General features: G+C 37.9%; 2 protein-coding genes across 6 annotated transcripts in view; both read left to right on the top strand.

The window, feature by feature from the left end:
• The window catches only part of LOC112459675 (neurobeachin-like), a 139,624-nt gene extending 123,636 nt beyond the window's left edge, over positions 1–15,988 (top strand). Inside the window, exon 2 of one of the 2 annotated variants that reach the window (XM_025023910.1) lies at positions 15,832–15,988. In XM_025023910.1, the coding sequence (XP_024879678.1) occupies positions 15,832–15,876 (45 nt within the window). In that variant the 3' untranslated portion in view covers positions 15,877–15,988. The remainder of the gene's footprint in view (positions 1–15,831) is intronic. The other variant, XM_025023908.1, reaches the window with a different exon arrangement.
• LOC112459669 (neurobeachin) overlaps positions 1–21,735 on the top strand; it is a 190,817-nt gene that overhangs the window by 5,865 nt on the left and 163,217 nt on the right. The window lies entirely within an intron of this gene.

The raw sequence follows: 21,735 nt of genomic DNA, 5'->3' as shown, positions 1-21,735 counted from the left end.
TTTTGTGGCAGCGCAGCTGCGGCAGATTAAACCTGAACACTTTCTAAGCCGCACGGATCATTAATCAAACGCTTTTTGCGAGTCCATTCGACTGTTATACGCGCGGCTGCTGGTAGGCGCGCGGATGGCGTAAAAATTTACAGCACGCCGAGGCACTCCTTTTCTCGTCCGTGCTGCATCGCGTTCACGGCGCGGCTTACGGTAGCGTGCTGGTGATAACTTTTTTCGCTCGGGACTTGTCGCCCGTCAGGAAAGTCTTCGGTACGCGTATTATGTAATCCCCGTCATCGTCATCGTCGTTGTTATCGACATCGTCGATGACGCTGTCGACGCAGCGGCCAAGATGACATTTTTCGTTTTCGTTGCACGTCCGAGATGAAGGGCGCGATGAGGATAACGATAACATCTCTATGAGCTAGGGTGCCTATGAATTTTTATCCGACCCGCCCGCGGCTAAGGGCCCATGAGAGGACGGAGAATTGCGGTGATCCCTGAAAAAAAAAAAGAACTTACCCGGCCGCAACGATAAAAGTTATCGGAGGCGTCGCGCCGTAACGAGAACGTCTTCGCGATTCCGGTCAACGAAAAGAGCTCGATTAAAGGAATATGATGTTACCAGGAGGAAGGGGCTTCCTCTATCTATGATCTCGCAAGGGATCTCCTCGATAATCCCGAGAAGCTTCGTCATAAGATTGTCTTGAGACCTAATTTAAAATAGTGTTATCTCTGAACGCAATTATGTAGTCAAAATTAAAGTATGGAAGTATTTATTATTATTGTTATTAATTTAATTTAATTCTTTTTACACTGTAAACTTCATCCATATTCAATTACAGCAATCCTGTAATAATTTTACCGACAAATTAATAACGCAAAATGTGAGTTTAATCGTCGACATATTTTGCTTTACTCGTTATACACACTTAATTATTATTTATAATGTATACAATAATTATTATTCACAATAATTATTAATTTAATACGATTTAGAAAAGTAATTGATATTTTATTTCTTTCTTTTAACATAGTCAGAAACTACTTAAATGTTACGATATGAAAGCGTTTATGATTTATATTTGTTTAGGAATATATTCCATAAACTTAATTCCATAAACATTCCGTCAAAGATTTTGCATAGATTTTCACATATGCGAAATCGCTGTTTGCGGTACAATTCCGAATCCTCACCACATTGCGACATATCGTGCGACGATAAGTCTTGGGGAGAAGTTTACGCGACATAAGTTCTCGCCCTTCGGGAGGAATATATATCGGTCTAGGAGCCATAGAATATCCGAGAGTCAAATACATGGGCTCCAGATTTTTCGACCTCCCCCTGGGTTATGAGATTTCACTTTCCCGAAAACTATTTCTATTAAGTTATAGTGGCGCTCTATTCACGTTACGTGCCTAAAATTTATCATACCTTTATGATTACCGAGAATAATCGGAATACCGATATTACCGGAGTATTTTATCTTCCGTGGAATGATAAAAACGAAAATTATAATATATTATGTAATGGCTGCTATTTTATACGTAAAATATTATATTAATATTAGATATATGTATATCTTTAGAAAAAACTGCGCGACTTCAAAGATATACTGAATTATATGTTTTGTCATCATGTACCTACTATTCATCCTTAAAAGTAAATGAATAATTGCTTCATTTATGTATAAATTAAGAAATGCTTACGTTTCATGTAATTATCATTACATTATAGATTTATATTGCTGTCATATTTAATTACGGATAAATACTTTTCTCGTGATGGGAAAATCTATCGGAAAATTGTCAAAGAGCGTCAGAGCGTTGAAACTTAAATCCGAGGTTTGTGTTTGCTCACGAAATAATCCATTGGTCTATTACCGAGCGTGAATGATATCCTCGTCGAACCTCGCTATTCCAGGAAATCGAATAACACTTCGAAAACTCTCGTTCTACCCATTCCGGATGTTCGATGGATATATCACGTGCTGTTTGGCGTTTATTTAGGAATTCAAACAATCCGCGCGTGTACACATGCATATAAAACGTTATTCTGCTGAATGAGAAAAATGTATCACCAGGTACCGTGTGTGTTTATATGTATAACCAAAATTTAATAACGTGTAACATAGCGAGATTGATTGCGCGAAAAATATCGGATGAAGTGTAGCGAAGAATATATTGCTTTATTGGGATATAGACATATCTATGTGTGTGGGGAAACAATCAATGCAACATATAATCTATATAGAAAAGGAAGATAAAGGAACAATATTGCTTATTACACTACTTCGAAGAGTATTATAGTAACGTTCAAAATGTTACTGGGCTACACTATAGATCTATATCTATGAATTTCGACACATTTCACGAATTCAATCTATGTAAAAACGCGAGGATATTAATTGATAGCAACACGTACGCGCTAACAAAGACATAATTATTAATTGTTTGATTCGGTGATGATATAATAGTACTCACGAAGGATATTTCTACGCTATTCATTGTTTTTTGCGAGATAGACAGGTATAATTTAATTAAAATTCAGTTCATTTTCAGGATATTTCTTGGATATAAATTTACAGTTGAAGGGCAGAGCGGTAAAGGCAAAAAGAAAATTTGCGGCATTTCGAATATAAATTCTAAAAAATTTATGTTTAGAAATTTACAGGAATGAAAAAATAACTCACACATTTTGCCGCAAACACAGATAGAACCAAGTTGTTTTTGCAATATTCCCACGACGAAATTTTATTTTGCTAGCAATATCTGTAATTTTTACGCGATAAGTATACGATCCGCTTTATCGTCGACGCGGCGACGATCCGAACGAACATACCGGACACGAGGGTAAGTTTTATCGTCATCTTGATGTCGGGCATCGCACTTTATGCCAACTTTCAAGCGGACATGGACTCGGAATTTATAGCTACTCTGCAAAGACGGCTCTCGCGACGATATTCCGCGTATTTCCAGAGGGAAAAATGTGGGGCAGTAAAGTCCGCACTTTTCTCTCGAAAATGCTCATATTCGATTTCTATTTCACAATTCTTAATACTTTAATAAAATAATCAGACTAAAGCGGATGAGTTCACTTTATGGAGCAAGTTTTCTACGTTATTTTTTGAAACTTGAGGAGGATACCTACCTACGGAAGATACCTACGGATTACAGCATCAAGACTTTTCCATCATTTCGTGATCTTGAAGTTGCAGCACAATAGCATCATCCATTCATATTTCATTCTGCCCTTGTCTTAATATGAGCTCAGTAAGATTGATTTTTTCCTGTGAAAAGAATTAATAGAAATATCGTCACGGATACCATTATACATTTTAATTACGAATCGAACAATTAATCATGTGTCTGTTAGCGTACACGTTGTTGTCAATCAATCTCGAGTTTTTTGCTGGATCGGATTCGTGAAATGTCGGAATTTGGGGAAACGGCGGAAGCAGGTATCATAGAATGTGACACATCGCCGACATTCTCTAGTGGACCGTGCTGTTGTTTTTGCCGGGTAAACCTGAACGCTCGTGGCCGAGGTTTCATTTGATTCGGTTGTGCAAACACCGATTCGCTGCCAATAAACATTGTCCTTCCGATACGAGTGCGCGAACACTTAAGTATTTAAAGTCGTTTCGAGTTCTACCACGTGTCATTAATGTCCACCATCTGTTACCACGCAATACTCGCTTACCTATCATCTCGTGACGGGTCATCGCCTTTAAGGATCCCGTTAAAACCTAAATTAATATTCGCCCACACGTAATGTCGATTTAATACGATTAAATTGCTCGATGACAGCCTCGCGCGATATCATCTTTTATATTTCGACTTACAATAATTTGAATAAAAAAATTTATATTTTCATAAATAATCTGTACAAAGCTGTATATTGTTAACCCTATTCGCTCCAACCATGCCTTTCGTGTCCCACGAATTTCTAACAGTCGTTTGTTCCGGAAAACAAACGATCGTGGGAGAATCCCCTCCACGCCGGAAAAAAGTTATTGTGGCAGGGAACCTCAGGTAAAAATTTCAAAGTCCTAGCTCATTTACTCTCGAAACGGGCAACAATCAAAATCTCGGTGAGACACGAAAGTGCATGGTTGGAGGATTACGTCAGTGTTGTGTGAAAGGTAAATAAGCATTTTTTTCGATAAAAATGTATTTTTGTGTATAATTTAACCGTATTTAAAATATTTTTGTCGTTAAAAAAAAAATTTAACATTCCACAGAGGTCTATTATGGCTCAGAGGCAGGTGGAAGAGGTGGGGAGGAGCTACGATTATATAAAAAAAATTAATTTTTTTACATAAAAAATATCTGTCACACTTCAAATTCGCCTTTTCTTATTCAGAAATTCTTTTTCTAGCATTCTTTAAGTCCTTAAAGTCCTTCTGTACCATTTAAAAATTACCAAATTTGCGGCGACGAAATTAAGTATTCCTATTTAATTAATAATTATCTTATATTTTTTTTCTCATTCGCACTACTTTTAGCTTTAATTTGCGTTTTGGTTCATTAAGCTTCGTCAATTTGTTCGTGAGTTATGATTTTTTAAGTAAAACGAGTCGTAACGTGTGTTTATCAACATATAATTGTTATAAAAAAATATTTAAATAAATGATTTTCAAATGTTCTTTACATTGATTTTTAGTCGAAGGTACAAAGATATTATAAAAATTTTTGGGGAATTTTTCAAAGCTATTAACATTATAAAAAACGCGTGGGACTCGAAAGTGCATGGTTGGAGGATTATTGGGGTGAAAAAAACGTTGGAGTGAATAGGGTTAAGACGACAAAAATGCAAATCGACTAATTTGCATAAAATGTCCATTAATTAATATCACATGTATTATGAAATATATGTGCGATATTATAAATATGAATTTGATATTATTTGTTAAGCTCTGTAATTAATTCTCGCGAAGCTTATGAGAGCATTGTGTATAATTCGCAACAAAATGTATCGATTTATACCTATATATATATCTGTAAATATCGATGAATCAAAAGAAGTGGGGCCAATATTTTTTTACCTTCATATCGTGAATTAATAATTATTCGTAAACTTGCTATTATTATTTTCGTTTATCATGCACATTAGCAAAACGTAGTTGGGATTCTTTCCTCCGAACGATATACCGTTTCTTTCATCGAAATATTCCGTTATATATTACGTACATGCTTTTGCACCCGGTATTTTACCATATATGCGCACCATCTGTTCGAAGCCAGATTTTCCGTCCTATCTACCGTGCACGAAATACGGAGCTAAACAAACCACGAAAACCACCGCGTTATTAACCTTCGGATTATCAACTGAAATACCGACATATTAAACAGAAGAATTTTTACCGTCCGCATTGCAGTCTTCAGAAAAAGGCATATTCCGCGCTATGGAATTTCATAATGCAATATCTCGCACGATGGCGAAATAGCCGATGGCAATTTTTCAATTGAATCAAGCTTTCGTACACTACGCGTATAAGGAATATCGAGTGCCAGTTCCATTTATATCGAATTTGAAGGCTGGCTCTTGCATCATGTTATTTCATGTTTCACAAATAACACGGGGGGGAGGATTTGACACTTCAGCTAGAATAGCTCGTCGGCGTTACACGCTAGAGTGAAATTATGCGCCATTATCTTTCATTACATTATTATATATTCCCGCGCCGTGCGTTGTAGTTGTATATAGCTGCGATTATTGCGAGCAGTGTCCAATTATCGGTAAAGAGAGGAGCTAGGTCAGAATATTCCGGGCAAAAATCTTGCGTCATCAACGGAGCCGCCATTGGCGCGTTATATCAGCGCATTGCGGGGAAGTGCGTCGATGCACCGTTCCGCCTACAGGGATTTGTATACATGATCGAACTTAATTACGAGATATGCGTGAATTACTCGCCATCGCGTGTGCGCCACAAGAGGGCATAAATATTCCGCCGCTGCCCCGGGTTATTAATATTGGAGAAAATTAATCATAGCCCCGCATCTGCCTGATAAAAAATTATCTACTAATATATTTAGCGGTACACCAACGTCAGCGTGGTGCACTCGGAGCTACGCTAATATTTGCGACGCGCTAATGGAACCGCGAATCTGTTGTTCCAAATCCGTCGCCGTTCAACCGCACCATCGGCTGAAAACGCGTAGAATTTAATTCGTAATATAATCCAAATATCTACAATGTATACCTTTGAAGTCGTACGAAAGTACTGTTGCACTATTTACGCTTGACTGTTTACTTTGCACGATATTACAGGCTGCTCGTTGAAATATACATTTCAACGAGATCACCGTGATTACCGTGACCTTTTATTGTGACGAGAGATTACGTACAATCGTTATATGCATATCACGTTACTATGCATTTTATAACATATTACATCTTGCGATTGTTAGCGCGAAGCTGACAGCGCTTTTATGCGAGATGCGCGCCATCAGATGCGGCATGCATGGTATTTCATATTATCGTGGCGTGAAAGCATTTAGATTTTAGTAATATTACCAATATTAACGTATAATCGCACTTTGCGTATATTACAACATATGCAAGTGGACGATAACCGCAGGCTGTTATTATTTGTAAAATATACACGGCGGTGAGTGTGTACGTGACGCCAAGCTTGATATCACTGTACACACGTTCGCGCTTATCCCAATGTTGCCTGCTATCAATTTTCGACGATATCGTCTGCGCCGAGTGGCGCACACTGCCTAGCTAGCCCTCTCCCCCTCTTGATCAAAAAGTTAACGAATAAATTATATAATAATGCGTTAATTATGCGCTCTCACGTCAGAGTAATTTCGATTTTCGCTCTTCCCTTAAAGAACATAAGAAAAGCCTCTTAAGGAATGCAACGCAAAAATTGAAATCATTTGAAAATAATAGTGTATAAATCGCAGATATATCGTGTATTTAATTTCTCAAGTTGTACAATTTGAAATTAATTAGGCGTGGATGTCTTTATCCGTCATAAGAAGAAAGTCCTTTAAGAGATGCAGCGCAAAAACCGAAATTAAATCGGTTAAAAACAGCATGAATACATCTGAAAGAAATATTAATAAATATTAATTAAAGTCATCACTTCGATGTAATTGTCAATGACAGTGGCAAAGATTAGGTATAAACAAGTGTAAGCACTTTACACCATTCGGGAATTTAACAAACGTCTTTTGACTCAAGTATGTATAATATCGTTTATCGTAATCGAAGCATGGCGTCGTTGAGAGATTCATCCCCCGCGGCTACATAACCGAGATAGAACAATGCAAACCTCGATCACACCAATAGGGACGCTGATGGGGAAGATTAAGCAATCTCAGGTGCACGACATTGATAGAGCTTACATAGCACTCGTCGTCTTGAGATACCGCGGACTGCGCGCGTGGCGACCTGACGATGCCGGCTTGAATAGGAGTCAATAGAAGGGGTGATCGGTCTCGGCAGGATGTGGGGGGTTTGCAAGATGCATCAACGCTTTGGCAAGGAATGCCATCAGGAGTGGCAGTATGAATAGCAATGCCGTTACTATTAATGGAACACGTTTAACTTTGTCGCTGTGACCGCATACTTACGCGTCACCGGAAAACCTTGTCTGACGTTGATTATAAATGGTAAAGGGAATAAAACCTGCTCCTGCCCGAGAATAAAACCTGCTTCTTATTGCAACCAATTAAATACTATTAAAGTTGAGAATTGATTTCCATTTTTCTAAGTCTTTAATAAGATTATTTTTAATCTTAACTTATAATTTGATAATTAAAACAATTAATAATTAAAACAATACAATTAATAATATTATTTCTTAAAGGAACCAATCAAAGAAAATTGATTGCACGTACAGTTAATTTAGAATCAAAGCATAAAAATTTTGCACGATTATAAATTAAAATAAAAATCTTATAGTCTACTATATATTTTAGTCTGCTATATACGTTAATTTATTCCCGACAACAATATTCCACAAAGAACGGTTGATATAATAGCAGCGTGGTTTATGCTTGCGGTCTTATACAAAACACGGAACTGTAAGAAATTTTTATTCGTGCAGTTTATAGCTTCGTACATATAAAAAGACAACGCTTATATTCCTCTGTCGTTATAAACAACCTGTATACCATCTCGCCGCTGGATATTATCTTTTCGTACTTTATGTATGTCGCATCTGCAAGCGAAGGAGGAAAACGAATCTACGCGACGGACGGTTACGACGTACATCCTCTCGAGTCCCGAATCAAGCGCGAAAATCTTCGCACGTTCCCTAATATCCATATTCGCATCGAAACGTTCAATACGGCTGTAGATATGAATCACATAAAATATCGCTCTTCGCTGGCAACTCTCCCGGCCGGCTTAATCACCGACGTTCCACTCCGACGATTCGACGCGATTACGTTTCCATCGAATCTTCAAAATCGGAGCAGCCGCTTTGGTTAAGCCATCGATCTCGGTTCATCGGATTACACATCGGGGGCCCACCCCCTTTTCGTCCGAAAAAGATCAGTTTTCTACAAATCTAATACCCTTTTCGTCGTTACAAAAAGACGCGAATATCGCGAGATAATCAAAAAATTGTTTGAACAGAATCTGTGTTAAAACTTAATAGAAATACCTGTCAAAATTATGTCATTATTAATATCTGTCGTTTTACGGTGGTAAGCCTTTTAAACACCTTTTAAACGGATTTATTCGTAATTATTAATATATTCTAGTAAATTTACTGCAAATTTATCATGCAAATAATGATGGACCTATATAATTATATCACCTGAATGACCTGACGCTAGATTTATGATTCTCCTCGGAACATACAGAAGCTTCCGCTTAATGCTCTTTAAAGCTTAAAAATAAAAGAAATATTGCAGCTTATTATGCACTGTCAAAAGCGGACTTAAACAACTCTCGGAAAATGCACGGCGTCCATTTGTAAATGTTTATTTTTGGCATAACTCTAGAGAGAACATATCCTGCAATACTTAATACGTTGTATTTTTCATCGTAAGATTTAACATCTGTGAATTTTCTCAATTTCGTTAAGCTTTGTTTAACGTAATAAGTTTATGGATCGAACCAAGAATCATGCATGTCATAAGCACGTCCGTTAACCGCGAAAGCTTGTAATGAGTTTGCCATCGATGATAATCCGATAATGCATGTCACGCTTCCTGTTTGAAAGACCGATGTTCTAGCGTGGGATGAATGTCAAAAGCAATTCTTACGTTAATTGGTACGAAATTCACATCATACCAAGGCACACGCGATCGACTTTAATGACATGTCGCCGTCGTTGGAAAATGATTTTACATTATAATGTACTAATAATAATTAGATATAGGAAAATTCATAATATGTAAATAGGAATATATTTATGGAATGAATATGATGTGTGTTTTATATATAGTACTTTTTTGATACTTTTAATGCATACATAATGAAAAAATAACAAGCTGTATAATCCGAAAATAGGATACAATATCGCTTTAAATCCCTTCTATTGTTCTATATTTGAGAACGTGTGAACAATATCAACTATATATTCAGCGTGTAGCATATTAAATCCTTCGCGATTGCGTTCTTTTGAATTTCAGCAGAAATCACGATATATATTTTCTATAGAAACGTGAATTTAAATTAAATTTTGATCACATCTCACTGCAAATAAAAGCAATCAACCGTATCCACACTAACCAAGTTATTTTTCGTGAGTTCTGCATGGTTTAATCAAAATTGTATTCTCATCAATAAGAACGTATATTGTATATTTCCTAATATAAAATCGACATTTTATATTTATATAATATCTATTAAATATAATATGTATTATATGTTTTTATAATAATATAAAATATTTATTTAGTTGATTATTTATATCTTACTATTTGTAACATTTATCTGTCACAACTCTGATTTCGTCATTGTTAAATATTAAAGGATGAGATTTTTAACCAACACTTTGAGTTAAACAACATTTTGTTATTTTTAACTACCATGTATGTTGAAATTTATTATTTTAACTTTATTGATTTGGTTAAATTAATGACATATTGAGTAAGAGCAATGGCGATCTATAGAAATGGTTAAAAATGACTCAAATTGAGTAATTTGACATAACGAATTTAACAGTGCATTATTAATATTTATGCTACATTTCAGTCGCAGATTACGATATCAATTATATCTCGATATTATACGCAGATAGTGGTTCACGTCGCATTCAGACATGGCTTTATGCCAACATCTCTCATACATGTATGAAAAAGAGATAAATAATTAGTTTCGTGAGTATGGTTGGCGTGCACAATCAAGACTGAACAATTCGGATCACGGTTTTTGTGAGCAACAAAGACCGAATCATGCCAACTAGGAATCTAGAATTTATCGGAATCTACTATGCAAAACGCATTTCTTAAACTTGATAGATAACAAACTTGCAATGTATAAAGAGAGACTTTCTGTAAATTCACAGTTTTGCAAATATTCTCGTTCTCTTTTGACGATGCGCGGAAAACTTTTCGATAAACATCATTTGCTTACGAGCAAAACATTTGTGCAAATCCGGAATGATTGATCGCGACCGAGAGTTTGCGCGAGAGCACACTCGGACCCGGGACATGCAAAGACCGGTAACCTTTGATCTAGTCGTTTGTTTTGAAATCCTCGAGTACTCATCCGCACTTTATACCCCAATAGAGTTTGTACGGCCGTACTTTTTTCGGATCATTTTACATATGCGCGCGTACTTCACGTTTAAAGCTGCATCGTCGGTGCTTAAAAATCCACAGTAACATCGTTATACAGAGCTTGTTAATTAAAGATTTCATCGCGTTAAAATAATTTCGGGAGAGCGCCGCTCGCGCCCGCGCCGTCGCCAACGCTGAAATGGAGATCAATCCTCCTATCGGGTTATATACGTAAAAACGGATCAGCGGTTTAACAAAGGGACGAGATTGAATTACGTCTCGTCTTTTTGACGCCATTCCAACGATTGCGATTACCCATGGCTTTTCCATTAGCGTACACGTGAGTTAATAAAGGAAAATCTTCTCTCGTCAAATCAATCAATCAATCGCTGATTAACGAGGACGCTACAAATTTGGAAAGTCAATCTGTGTGATAATCGCGCTTGTAATTAAATGAAGACGAAGACCCGTGTTTTTATTCGTCAGAATAGCGTCGGGCTAGATTAGGAGCGCGCATGTACCACAAAATCAATTGTCAACCTCAATTCCCGATGGCGAACCTGCTAGCGTGCAACTCTGTTACGTATAATGGCCGAACCGTACAATCCCCGGCACATCAGGCTAGATCGAACCCCTTGGCTCGTAGTAAGGGGTGTCTAATTGCTCGACCACCGTGTACAACGCAAGTGCAATTAAACTCTGGTTACGTAAACTCCGGAGTTACGTCGCGTCGGTCACTTTAAGCACTTTCCCGTGAAAGCGTGCTTAAGATAAAAAACATAAAACGACGAATATTCTTTTCGTTTTGAAGATATCAAATGCATAAAGAGAGATCGAAATCTCCGGCGCATATCTGACGCGCTAGAATCTTATTAGGTCATGCTTTGTACACGCCAACGGAAGCTCATTCATATTTCACGAAAGTGCATCCCGTTCGAATATTGTATGGGTAGATTTCCGCGGCTGTATTGCGCACGACGGAAATAATGGCAAATTGTAATTTTCAGTGAGCCAACCCATGATACAGCGTTACAATTTGAATACCAATCTCGCAGCGATCGCTTTATCGGGATAACTAAGACTCGTTTAATTATTGAACGAATCCATTTGTGCGAACAACGGCTATATTAACGGATGCTTCATTATACATACGACTACAGATATGACGGAAATTACGTTTTACAACATGAAGGAATTGTTCTTCGAATGTTTTTACAAAAATATGAAAATACATTCCGATATTTGTGTACAGTTGTGTTAACGTATTACTGTTAGTTAGCGCGATTTAATCTTTTAGGATCGATCGAGGACAAATTGCGGAGGCACACGGCCTACGAAATCAATTGTCAGCCGCAATTTCCTGCTAGATTAAGATCCAGATGATTCGACGCGCGGAATCGCAATCGCGGGAGTGTCCGATTGGATGTAAGGCCTCTTTAATTGCTCGATTCTCGATTTCGCGGCAATTGCAGCTTACGCAATTTCATCACGCGAATATTATTTAAAAAATTGTACGTAAATGCACAAAATATCTCAAAACCGATTTCATCGCTACCAGAAACGCGAGCATGTAAGTCTTGTCGCACATTTTTCGGAAAATAAAGAAATTAATGCTATACTGATTAATAATAATGACTAATTAATTGTCAACATTTAAAATCTTGTTTAATAACTTTCGATATCAATTATTTCCAAGTCGGGAAATATCGCGAGGGTAGACAGATTAACGTTATGACCGGACATAAGTCGTGACATCGGAAATCGTTAAAAATTGAAACCAGGCGCCAGACGATGTGGCGATAAATCGTAGGATTTAACGTCGAAGATACCGTACCGCAATGGATTCTTCGTTGCATATAAATCTAACATGGTGTCTTTGCGGTAAACCCCACGGCGCATTTCGCTGCAGCCATCGATTTGATCGTTCATCGTAAGTGTGGTATGTCTCGAGCACAATGCTGAAGATTCGCTCGAGACGACTCGCCGCTCCTTCGACTCATCCCGAAAGTCGATCTGCGCGTTGGCTGCACCATAAATCGTCCCCCGCGATAAGTTCTTCTCGAACGCCTCCGCTCTATGGGAGATCTGGATTCTTTCCGAAAACATTCTACCGACGGCGACGTTAATGTCTTTCATCCATCACGCGGAACTATACGACGTCGCGAAATGTCGGAATCGCTCTATTATATTAATTGTAAAACTGAATTATTCGAATTACACAAAAACTTATTAACTCGTCACTGCGAACGAGATGGCAAAATCTCTCAATACAGCGTGCAAGTAAATCGCTCGCTATTTAATTTTCCACATTCAACCCTTTCGCGGCGTAATCATTATACATATATATTTTTTAAGATATTCAATTACAACAGTTATAGAAATATTAATGAGAAATAGCATTTTCAAAAACACATGAGAAATTATTATAATGGAAGAATTTTTATTATATACTAATTACATCGTGAGATAATTTCAAAATATACACTGTTGAAAACAGAGGTCCTGTGTGTTAAAAAAAGTCCTTGTTAAAATTTTTGTGTAAAATAATCAACACATACGTGTGTAGATTTAACATATGCCTGCTATGTTAATTAAATTTTACAAATTTAAAATGTAAAATAATTAAAATAACTTAAAAAATATGTTAAAGTAACACAATTTGAACGTATTTATTAAATGTGTTAAAATTTACAGAAAAAGAATGTTGATTTTACTCTATAAAAGAAGTAAGAATAAAAATTCACAGAAATAGAGTGTTGATTTTATCTTACAATCTCAACTTCAACATAAAAGTTATGTTAATTGTACACATAATTAACTTCAAATTACAATCAAAATTACATTTTCTTTCTGTTGAAATATTCTAACATAATATCAGTGTTACCACTTAACACATCCATATTATGTTAAATTAACACAAAAATTTGAGTGGACCGTTTTGGACATGTGATTTATGTTATATTTAACACAAATTTTCCAACAGTGTACGTTTTATGCTGTTTAATATCAGTTTCCACATTTCGGAGTCATTAATATTGATCGTAATCAGATCCGATAGTCGAGATAGAGTTTCCGGAGGACTTAAATTTCAATCCATCCCCGAAACTACCGAGTAGTTAAGGTTAAACATCCTTCATCATACTCCCCCCCGTCGCAGAAAGACCGGCTCGCTTTCTGCGATAAGCGATCGATTAATTAGGAATCTTGTTCCGCCGGCGGCGCGACGACGGCATTATGGTGTAATGGCGGCTTTGCCACGTAGCAAATAGCAATCTGTCATCGGCAGTCTATATGAGACCTAAAATCTTCCGAAAGCGACCAAACCGATTTTGTGGGACACCGCGCGTGCCTTGGGATAATCCGTGACTAATGAATTCTCTTGTCGCTTAATCGCCTTTCACCAATCGCTAGGAACAGACGGCGTTCGTTACCATCAAGGGGAGTAATTGCGGACAAATTTAGTAGATATCTCTTAGACCAAGAACCGTCTACGGTCGTTTATAGCCGACTTACGGAAGGAAATAGAAAACAAAGTATAAGAGCTCTCTTTTTCCGAGAAAGAAATTGTGAGAGACGCAATTTTCTGGAAAATAAATTTCTAAATTGAAAAACACATACTTTGAGTACATAATTTGGTTACTATAGCAAGATAGTCATTTCCTTATTTTATGTGCATATCTGTTTTGCAAATTTAACTTTAATCTTTGTGATCCATTTATTTAAAAATTTTTAGTATCTGGTATGAATAGTGAATGCAAGTTCGTTCCTGAATGTTTCTTGTTAGTCCTGCTACCATTTCGATTTGCCATATCGATTTAACTTAAGCGTACAAGAACAAAATTGGGCATTTGCAATTGGTGTTCTACTTCGCGTCTGTAATTCCGTCTTGCATACTAAAAGTCCAATTTGCGTTCCGTCGTGCTGAATTCGGTGTAAAGGATATTTAAAAAATTGAAAAGGCTATTTGGTTTTAATTTTTTACAACGGTATAGAAACCTTTAAAGAAACGATATTATTTTACACTACAACCGGTGAGCTTTGTAACAACGACAGTTGGCCTCTATTTTTGTCGTTCTGCCCGGCATTGTCGTAAAAATCTAAGATGGACCAATTTGCATAGCTTATTTCCTTAGATTATGCGACCGCGGGAGGACATTGTTTCACGCCATCGTTCGGGAGGAATAAAAGTCGAGTTCCACCGTGCCGCATAATTCGCTCGTAAAGATAGGAAGGAAATGGTGCTTTCGAATGCTTCATAATGGTAGTTCTGAAGTGGTGCTCCACAGCACCGTTGTGTATTCATCAAATCGCGACACTTTTACGCGTTCTACATACATTTCCCATCTAAATATCCCATCTCCTTGATTTCCTTCGTTTCTATTGTGCCAAGTGATAGAATGAATTTACAAATCTTTATAACGATACGGTGCCACACTTCTAAATTATTAATTGCAAATTGCAAAGGATTTGCAGCATATGGCGATATTTCATCAGAAATACTAACAATTTTTTTTAAAATTCATAAATAATTCTGCTTTTATAATTTTCCGCGGAAAGATATGACGTTTGTTTTTCATGCAAAATCTTATTACGGAAATAGCAAAATTTTGCGCGCAACGGAGTAGACGTTTGTGTAAAAAAATTCCACAATGCAATATTCGCTTTTCGTTATTTCCGGCCGGCTTATAATCATTCATAATGTCAGAGAGATCTAATTTGCAGAGAGATGTCATTTGTCACGGTGCGAAAACGAATTTTAAATGACTTCCTCGTAAAGTATAAGCAGCGTAGTGGTGTTGACGTTCGCTATAAAAAATTCCGTAGAAATTTCAGTTCTCGCTAGCATGACACGCTCGAACGAATTGTAATCATCCGCGATATCAAACGTTGTTTGCCGTGACGGGAAATGAAAAATTACTCGAATTTTAATAGTGTCAGGTGTAAAATTTACACATGTAGCATCGTCGGACGAGCCATGCAAATTTCAGCCTTTGTGTAGATTTCCGAACGATCGGTATTTAGAAACAATTTTGCGAATATCAAAAGTAATAACGTTAATAAGTTCGCGCGGTGTTGTTGCTCGCGGCACGTGGGAAGCTGTAAACTTGTACACATTCTGAATATTGTGTGATTTCTGTGTTTCAGGTACGTATAATCGAGTCAAAATGGAATGCCGTTCTTCGGATATGACGTCTACGTGCCGTGAAACGTGAGTGTGGTCAGTGTGGTCAGACGATGCCGAAGCGTTATAACGAAAGGTCTCAGTTAATACTCTGTAAACAAAAGTAGAATGCAAATAAATCGTTTACCACACGACTCTTGCTTCATGTCTCTCTCTCTCTCTATCTTTTTCTTTTTCTCTCTTTCTATATGTCTCTTTTTCTGTTCTCATTGTGCGCTTTTCTACAAGCTACTACGTCATTACACGCACATTGGATTTCCGCGCACGGTAATCGGGATTATTCGGATTACTTGCGCATACCGAAGCTTGCAATGTTATTTGCCTAATTAATACCCAAATCGCAAATGCTCGCCATGCCCGTGGTGGCCACGCGTTTCGATCGCGGTAGGGATCATATATTGAGTTATATTGATTTTATCGGTATCATATTGCGAGAAAATCGGTATAAGTAATTAAGTTAATCTTTAACTGACGCTTTGCATCACTGCTTCGGTTTAGCGCGCCGTAAATAAACCTGTAATACTTATGTCGCTATGTCAACAATCATATTCGATAATTTGTAATTTAGCCGCTTCGCTCGACTGTCGCTATATATTAAGAAAATCAGCTTACTTTTTTGCTTTATTCAAATTAACAAAGGAGACAAAATTCCGAAGCTTCTCATTTGATTTTCTTTAGCAGCTCTTATTTTATTATGCAAACAATAAATCTAAAAAAATTTCAATTTTTTATGTTTTTTTAAACTTGTACGATAGTTACGTAATCACGGTGGTCTTAAATCTTTATTTAAGTGTCTCGCGAAATAGGCTTGAAGTAATATTTGGGAAAACACTTCAAATCTCGCTAGAGACTGCTGGCCCTGAATCGACGTCGAATCGAGGCAATCAATCTATCGGACGCTTATCTTCCGTCGGCGTGACAAACGCCCAATTTCCACATCTTGAGCTCATCCATTCCAGCGGCATTTGCATGAACCGCCTTCCGCGCGCGCGCGCGTATGCATACACACATACTACACATATGTATACGCGCTCACAAATATGCGCACATTCGTGCCAGTGTACATACTTTATCAACTACATTGTACCTTAACAAGCGAGGTCGCGAGGGAATTAGGACGCGAGCCGCGACGAGGGTTTCCCGTATTTTCGCAGGGAAAGGCGATACGGCGCCCCTTAAGTGACTTTATCCGATCCGATGGTCGTTCTCCTCGCCTGAAGTCGTGCGTTCCGGCCGGATCGACTTTCAACTCTCGTGGACCATGGAAAGCGGCGAAGCACGACTGGATCTTATAGCGGGTTTCTACCCTATGCAGGCTACTTAGATAAATAGAGCGGACGTGCACTCGATTTTAGGAAACGGGGCTGTGAGGGGAAAGTGACGATTACCGAGTTAAACGACGATCGAGGCCAAGCGGAGAAAGAGAGAGAGAGAGAGAGAGAGAGAGAGAGAGAGAGAGAGAGAGAGATAAAGATAGAAATAAATATAGAGATAGAGGGAAAGAGAGAGAGAAAGACGGTGAGAGTATAGAAGCAGCTATAGGCGGCGGAAGGTCGCCAGATTTGATGAACCGGAATAGACCATTACCCCACCTCGATGGAGTAGCAGATATTCCGTTCTCGAAATCCAGTAGCGCGCCTACTATCGATCCCCACGGTCCACGAAGGCGACTCCCCCGGAACTTCTCAGCCTCGTGATTCCCTTGTTCGGCCGGCGCCGTCGGTTTGGGGTCTCTTTAGTTCTCTTTTTCGTAATAATCGCAACCAGCCGCGACTGAGCGGCTCACGCAGGACGATTACATCTCGTTACATCCGCTCACCGTCTGCGCTTTTCAACATCGCTGGCTTTATAAAGACCGGCAGCACTTTGCTCTGGTTTTCCGGGTCTTTCGTCCAAAAATCAAGGATTCTCTAAACACGAGCGCTCTGATGGCTTTCAGCGAGACGAGTATAGATGCCAGTAGTAAAGCTGAGCTTACGTGGATATTTGCATCGTGCGGCTGGATTGTAATTCGGGTATTATCCATTGTTTTAGATCGGATTAACTGCATTGTGTCCAGCTATGCGCGGATTGTACAGTACATGTTGTCTAATACACGAGAGACATACTATTTTATCTTCGACAGAAATAGCGTCTATTGCATTTTATATTATAGCCACGAATTCATAATTATATATATAATTCAACCGCGGTAGAGTGTTGAATAAAAAATGTATGGTGCGTCAATGAAACTTTAATTCCGTCAAATGAGCGTTTATTGAAGCAAAATCGGAGGTATTGGAAGTACGTTATATATAGAAACATGCACATTGAAAGCTACTGCTTTCGATCCATTCCACCAATTCTATTTTTCTTCACTGCGTGAGTACGCATTAATGTATTCTGCGTAACTCGAGCGCATTGGGGAGCTATTGTTAATTCACAGAGGATTCACGGCCGATTCGTGATACGTCCAGTGCTTTCCGTCAACATCACTATCACGATAATGGCGTGCACATTGAATTTTTAACGCGACACGAGCATGTACAGAGATATCACGTACGCGATGCACCGCTTGCATTTAATATTGCCCTGGGCGAAGTATTTCGATCGTTCGATCTTCTTCCTACCGTGACGTGTCGACCGCAGCCGAAAAGAGAAGCACGCTTGCTGCATAACGCGGAGAGGCTCGATAGACTACAAGCCGCAGACTCTGGACCGCGGTGAATTTTTCATTCACTCTAAAAATATCGGATTATTGTATCCGGTGAAATGGAATTCATTTATGGTCATTCGGCCACGCTTCATGCATTATAATCATTTCTATAAAAAAAAATGTCTGCAGAATTTTCAATGCTTTTTATGCAAATATAAACTATATAATTATACACAGGAATGTTTCCTTGAACAAAATCACCAGCGACAAATTATTAAAAAATACATCCAAATTCGTTTATTGTACAATGATCATTACGTGGGCTTGTATAATGAGCGCAAAATATTGGAGAGCTCTGCAGGCGATTAAAATTTAATTCCAATTAATTTAATATCAAGCTTTTCCTTTTATGACTCATTAACCGCTTAATTTTTTTTTTTTTTTTTTTTTTTTTTGAAAATGTTTCAGTATATTTAAAAATTCGCTTGTTTCTACTGAAATTATATCTTACAATATTTAGACCGCCAATTAATCAGGAAAATCACATATGGCTTATTTTCGTTTATGCATTAAACTTACATTATTAATCGTGTACATTTCGTGAACAATTTTATTTCACCCGTTAAATCAAGCAATTCCCGTTTTTTACGTGCAAAAATTTGAATGCTTTTTTGTAGCTGGTTAGAAATTGATGTGAATATATTGAAAATTACGCCGTGGCATCGAACGATGGGTTTTAATGCTGGCGCTATTCGAAATTTCGCCAACAATGCTGTAATGCGACGAGAGACGACGTCGCGTCGGTCCGCACAAATTGAAATGGGTATTTCATTTTGCGGAAAACCTGCGAAATAAATCACGCAGCCGAATTTCCCCGCAAAGTGGATATTTCTGATCGGAATTTATATCAGACTCCGAGAGGACGCCCGTATTCCTTCTCGCGCATCTATCTGCGTAACGTACGCGTTCCGGCGAACATTTCCAGTATAAATGGATCGCGCCACACGACAAGCATTGCGATACACTTGCAGTCGTAAATTGAACCGTAAGAGGATTCGCGCGTAGCCTTCAGCTACAGAAGATCGAAGCTATTTATACTGCTATTTCCGATATACTTTCAGTAGATCACATTAACCTCTCGCGTGGATGGGTCTCTTTGATATTGCTCCAGGATATATTCTAACGCGTAATACACACAGCTTGTATAAAATCTTTTTTGTAAAATTACGACTATGAGAATGTAAGCACCGGTGCTTCGGCAAAGATAACCAAATAGAAGAACCGTAAAAAAAACGAAATAATTTAAGGAGATAAACAGTTTACATAAATTATTATAATAACACAGTTTTTAAGAGGATTAAATATTGCAGAAATGTTCATTAAAGCTTCATAGCGGAGCTATGCCTGCGATCGTGAGAGTTATGTTCGATATTGCAGAAATTGTTTGCCGAAACAATGACGCAGGATATGTCGGCGGATGCGACCGTACCAGACGTAACGGCAGAAATAATCCATCTATATATATATACCGAGAGAGAATAAAAATATTATAAAATACGTAAAATACGTATGTAGACGCGATATATTCTTTTGTAGAAACAAATGAGGAGAAGCTACCCGTATAGTTATATCTCGGAGAGAGTTACGTGTCTTCTACCATCGAAGTCGGCTGCGTCGGTGAAGAAACACAGCCGTTTGTGTCGTATTATAAATCTCCTGCCGACGTGAGCGTCATTTAAATTGTCGACCGTACGCGGCGCAATGACCGTGCCTCTCCCGAGATGCTGGCGTTGCATAGCGCGTGCACATCACGCTGTAGCAGTTGCAGTTTCGCACGACGCGAGGCGAAAAAAAAAGGTGCGATTCGCTCGCCCGTTCATCGGCACGACCCTTTTTTATCTCTTCTCAGCCGTGGGAACGTGCGCGGAATGATACAAGCGCCACGTTTATCTCATTTGTGTGCCCGCGAGACGATAACACACGCCGCGCTAAGCAACACGGTGTTTTATAAACGAGCTTTCCCGCACTCGCAATGCTTTTCATTTCCGTTTCCGCGGTTTGCATTGTATTTCGCGACACGCTTTCCCCGCTGCCGAATATGGATATATACATGGAAAAATGTCGATTCTTACGCGACTTTTCGATTGAAGCGTTCAATCAAAAATGGAAAAAATATCTTTATCTTAAACATTTCTGTGAGATTTTAAACTGAATTGTACACAGCGTGCGGTTTCTTCACGTTTTTACTATCCGATTCAGAGATAATTCATGTTAGCTGACAATTACTTTAGGATGACTTGACGACGCCATTGACTACTGCGCGCGGCTGACTATATTCCATTACTTGCTACTGCCGGCGATGTCTGACTTAACGCTGCCATCGACTACTGTTGATCTCGTATCGACTTTACCATTTACCAATGTATAACGATCTTTTATCTGATTTCAATCTTTTTGTGATTTTATTTAATTAATTTATTTTTTTAATAATTAATGTATTTATTTAATTTTACGTTAAAATAAATGACCAATTTTAGATGTCATAAACATATAAATGTACATTTGAAAAGTTTTTAATTTGCACATTGCTATTACCAATACTTCTAATTAATTTTTTTCTACATAATTCCGCAAAAGTCGAATTATAGGCATTGCAATAGCGGTTAAATTTGATTTAAGTTAAATCCTGCTTCATGAAGTTTAATATAAAAAAAGAACTTTGAAAAGAAAAGGAAATATACAAGCGAAGCTTACTCTAGAGTACACTTATTAAGTTCCTAACTATATTACAATCTTAAAAAGACTTAAAGTTACTTTGATATTAAGGCCGGTCCGATAAAACGTCAGAAATCAAAGTCAACTTTTTCATTGTTCCATTATTTCATTCTTAATATTTTATTCCGTAGTCGAAATGTCGAACGAGAAAGATTGCGAAACCGACATTAAGTGTTCTTATTAATCTGGTCACGACTGTATTTCTATCAGATGCACTCGTGAAACTTGGAACGAATTCATTCAAGATCTTTATGATTACTGCGGCTTCAATTTCCGGTCGACCCCGTCGTAAAAGTCGTCAACCTAGTCATGCTCGCCAGTAGTCTCTCAAGTACTTCGAACTATTAAAAGAGTTTAACTGTTTCTGGTAAATACGTTTAAGGAATAGCAATGGAAACGCAATATAATATATTATGTCGTTATCCGATCTCGGTATCTGGTCGTTAAGTTGCATGTT

Source organism: Temnothorax curvispinosus, unplaced genomic scaffold (assembly GCF_003070985.1).
Source record: "Temnothorax curvispinosus isolate PA1 unplaced genomic scaffold, ASM307098v1 QBEX01010053.1, whole genome shotgun sequence".
Taxonomy (NCBI): domain Eukaryota; kingdom Metazoa; phylum Arthropoda; class Insecta; order Hymenoptera; family Formicidae; genus Temnothorax; species Temnothorax curvispinosus.
The sequence above is the reverse complement of the archived record's forward strand: the minus strand, read 5'-3'. Positions and strand labels throughout refer to the sequence as shown.